Here is a 4,202-nt window from a genome sequence, read left to right on the forward strand (position 1 = left end):
TTTTGTGTGTGTGTGTGTGTGTGTGTGTGTGTGTGTGTGTGTGTGTGCGCGTGCGTGTGTGTGTGTCTACAGTAAGTATATGTGTAGAGTACCAGCCAGTGCCTCTGTGATGTCCTCCATGGTGGGCTGGGGCTTGTTCCTCAGTAGAGTGTACATGGACATCACCATACCAGGGGTGCAGAAGCCACACTGAGAACCATGAGCCTTTGCTATGCGCTCCTGAGCATGGACACACACACACACACACACACACACACACACACACACACACACACACACACACACACACACACACACACACACACACACACACACACACACACACACACACACACACACACACACACACACACACACACACACACACACACACACACACACACACACGGCACCAATTTAGCATTAAAAGGGTTACGCTCCCCCAACGACTACAGCGTTATCTAGTGCAATACAAGTCATTCAATGTGTGCACTGGCATGGCCAGAGGCTGTGTTCTCCTTACAGTAAGCCAGTGTGACATCAAAATTAGCTTTTGGAAAACAAATTGCACTGTATTGCTTTCACAAGAGGACCAATAACAGCACTTTGCGGTTGGCACATATCTCGCTGGACCTTCATGCCCACTCTGCGGTTGGCACATACTGTATTTACCTGGACGGGGTGCAGTTTGGTCTTGGTGCTGCCGATGCCCTCCACGGTGGTCACCGCTGCCCCATGCAGCTGGCACACAGGCAACAGGCAGGCGTTCACCGCACAGTGACTGAGGGGTGAAGGTCAACTCACACACACACACACACACTTGAATAAGATCAAAAGGGTTGCCTCTGATGGCTATCTAACAGCACTGTCTGTGGGGAATTCTTTGCCAACTTTTACTGGGAGTGTTGAACAAAATAGCATTTTAGACTTAAGTTACCTACCAATTCATGCTGTGAAACATTATTATTTAAAATTAACTGATAATGCTGTGAAACATTATCAGTCAATTTTGTCAATACACAACACACAATAACAGACCCAAGAAAAACATATTTTGCCTACAAAACCTTACACCAAACCAGCAAAGCATTATATAGACATTATATTATATAAAAACATCATACATTGTCTTATAAAAGCATACTATCCTAGCAAAACACTTGAATACACACATAAAGCACCTACACACTGACAGTATGAATGAAAATACTGCTTTCTCCATGCACAAGGTCATTCAAATGTCTTAGGTATGGATGCTTATTTCAATACAAATGGAGAGTGGCACAACAAAAGCACAACAGCAGAAAACAAGAAAACAGTGGAACAAAACAAGAAACAAATGCAGGAAAAAAAAACCTAGAACAAATTGGGCAAGATTTCATCCATAATATCACATGCAATGTGGTCTTGTGATAGACATCATGGAATCACTGTTGTCTATATGGCAGGCAGAACCAACTGTCTGTGACCATACCATAATCTAAAAGAGCTTTGACATGGTTTTGCTGGTCTGGGTTGATGTTTTGCTACTTGAGCGTAAGGTTTTGCTAGCTGTGTTTTGATTTAAGTGGGTAAGCCACTGCAAAATAACTACTGTAACTAACTAACTAACTAAATAAATAAATAAGAAATATAGATGTTGTTTTACACTCAAGTGGGATAAAGCAAGTGGAGTTTTATTAGCATTGAGAGGCTGAGTGGTGGTTACCCATAGATTGTCTCTGTTAAAATAAAACCCTCTCAATTCAGCGCTTGTAAAAGGATACACAACGGTCCCGGAGTGGACCTGGTAGCGGGAGAGCATGACGGTGCAGGCTCCACAGCCTCCGCCACCACAACCAGACTTGGCACCTGTCAACCTCACTGTCACAAGGGGTGGTCAAGGACAGAGTAGCCTACACCTTGTTTTTCACAATAGTGTTAATGATGCAATATGTTTTTAAATTATTAATTGAAACATTGGTTAAGGACATGACTAACTGACTGGCCAAGGACATGACTGACATCGAAAGTGTATTAACAATATGTCTATGCAATGTAATCTGTATGCTCTGTAAAAAGGTAATTTGGGAAACAGACCAATACAAAAAGTAACATAATGTGTGTGTGTGTGTGTGTGTGTGTGTGTGTGTGTGTGTGTGTGTGTGTGTGTGTGTGTGTTACTGCCAAGGCTGTGTGTTGCACTGCTCCAAGTGCCTTGACACAAGAGATAATTTGGTAAAAAGGTAATTTGGGAAATAGACCAATACAAAAAGTAACATAATGTGTGTGTGTGTGTGTGTGTGTGTGTGTATTACTGCCAAGGCTGTTTGTTGTACTGCTCCAAGTGCCTTGACACAAGAGATGTAAAAGTCAAGCTTCAGAAAGTAAAAGTCCTCCTGACACACTTTTGTTTGAACCATTCACTTAATCAGCTGATTCTAATAAGCATAAAGACCACTGTGCTTCGGGAAATAAGCCATACCACTGAGCAGGTGAATACTTGCATTCTTTGAACATGTCCGATGCACAAAATCATGCACAAAGTGGATTAAAGGATACTTCTTTTACGTAGGTAAGGCAACAGCATTGTTTCAGGGTCAACATCTCGCTCAGTGACCTAGATAACACTTCAGACATTAGAGAAGTTTGCAGCCTAGATCACATTCATGTAGTAACCTACAGCAGTCCACAAGATATTATTTGGAAAGACAATTCAAAACAAACTAATGCAATGTTAGCAGGGGAAGTAGACCAGGGTCACGGGACACATTACACGTGTGACTGCGTAAATTAGCGCAGAAGATCTATAGGTAGCCTACTCTGAAACAGGTTAAATAAATATGTTTTTAAAATGTACCTTTTTCCCGTTGACATAGAAAGTCAAACAACCACTTTCTTGGTTTCCTGACATTTTCCCAGGAGTTACCGCCACAGCACCGTAGAATAGCCCTCTTCTCGTCTGACTGCGCTTCTGCTGTTGACCTTAACTAGCCTTAAAGGGATACCCATATTTGAGATTACAGTTACAACCTACTGTAGGCTACTTTGTAACACTGCCCGGACGTTTCGTCAAACATTGACCACTGGTTATGTAACAGTGGCCTAACTAATTTTTCTCAAACAAATTGTAGGCTCACTTAACGATGTAAACAAGTTAGTTGTAGGCTATTTTTTTATGTTTCAGTTTCAGTGTTTTTAAAATTCATATTCGGGAGAAAAGAGATGGATTACCAGTTTGTGGTAGGCTGCAACTTTCTCTGAAATCTGAAAAGCATTCTCCGAAAGATATCGCAGGCTCTCATATATTTCACATCTTAACGAACTTTAATATTTATTTTGGGCACAGTAGACCTAATAGGCCCTACATCGCTTTGAATAAATATGAAGAAATGCAGCATACTGTATCTTTGGAGGGGGATTCTGTCTGTCTGTCGCTAGGTGGCAGTCAAACTCAACGCAAAGTCTTCAGAAAATCAAATAGCCAACAATATATAATATATATGCAGCAGGCCAGTATAGTATTACAAGTTGGCCCACACTTGCATGCCTTGGATGGAATTTCAATGATCAGTTGTACATCGTCCTAGAAAGGGTCACACAGTTCAATTCTGACCTGACATTGCTGACCTATAATAGCCAATTTATCAGAAGTGCGGATCTTGTTGTGCCTTGGTCTGTTTGGTTATGCCCAACCACTCTTGCCCTGAAGTTAAACATGCTCGGCTGAGCAAACACATGTGTGTTTGTGTGCCCAGATAGCAACCTCAGATCGGCAGATAGCGGACCGCTGGTGGCATGCCACTTGTGGACTACCGTCTCACACATGAATATTATTAAAATAATGGATGAAGTACAACTGAATAAATGAAAAAGATTTTAGGCCAATAGTAGCAAAATATTGGGGCATTTGTCGGCAACGTGCCTTGGGGAGGGGGGGCATTTTAGACCAAGTCCAAAGATCACCAAAACGACATCTCTATTGTTTATCATTTGTACAACAGCAGTTGACACATCAAAAGATATTAGTTGATTAATTATGACAGTTGACAAACCAGCAGTCAGAAGAGGAATGTTTTATTTGGAAGCTTCGATGTCATATTTAAAAAAAAAAAGCAAACAAAAAAAGCAAAACAAAAAACACGACTGTTTTTTTCATGGCTGCTGGACTTAAAACAACAGTGACCTTGACACTTACTCTAACAAATCGTCTTGACCTTTGGCTGCTTCCACCCTGTTCATGA

The 4,202-nt window shown here is 41.4% G+C and overlaps 1 protein-coding gene across 3 annotated transcripts in view; it reads right to left on the reverse strand.

Moving 5' to 3' along the window:
• The window catches only part of aox6 (aldehyde oxidase 6), a 27,558-nt gene extending 24,595 nt beyond the window's left edge, over nucleotides 1-2,963 (reverse strand). For 2 of the 3 annotated variants that reach the window (XM_062527281.1, XM_062527280.1), the window contains exons 1-5: nucleotides 2,819-2,963; nucleotides 2,521-2,578; nucleotides 1,746-1,842; nucleotides 652-760; nucleotides 93-219 (exon numbers count right to left, since the gene is read on the reverse strand). In XM_062527281.1, coding sequence (XP_062383265.1) covers nucleotides 93-219; nucleotides 652-760; nucleotides 1,746-1,842; nucleotides 2,521-2,578; nucleotides 2,819-2,872 — 445 coding nt within the window. In that variant the 5' untranslated portion in view covers nucleotides 2,873-2,963. Of the gene's footprint in view, nucleotides 1-92; nucleotides 220-651; nucleotides 761-1,745; nucleotides 1,843-2,520; nucleotides 2,579-2,818 lie in introns of those variants that run through there. The other variant, XM_062527282.1, reaches the window with a different exon arrangement.
• Nucleotides 2,964-4,202: the final 1,239 nt, after the last annotated feature.

Source organism: Sardina pilchardus, chromosome 23, assembly GCF_963854185.1.
Source record: "Sardina pilchardus chromosome 23, fSarPil1.1, whole genome shotgun sequence".
NCBI classification, from domain to species: Eukaryota; Metazoa; Chordata; class Actinopteri; order Clupeiformes; family Clupeidae; genus Sardina; species Sardina pilchardus.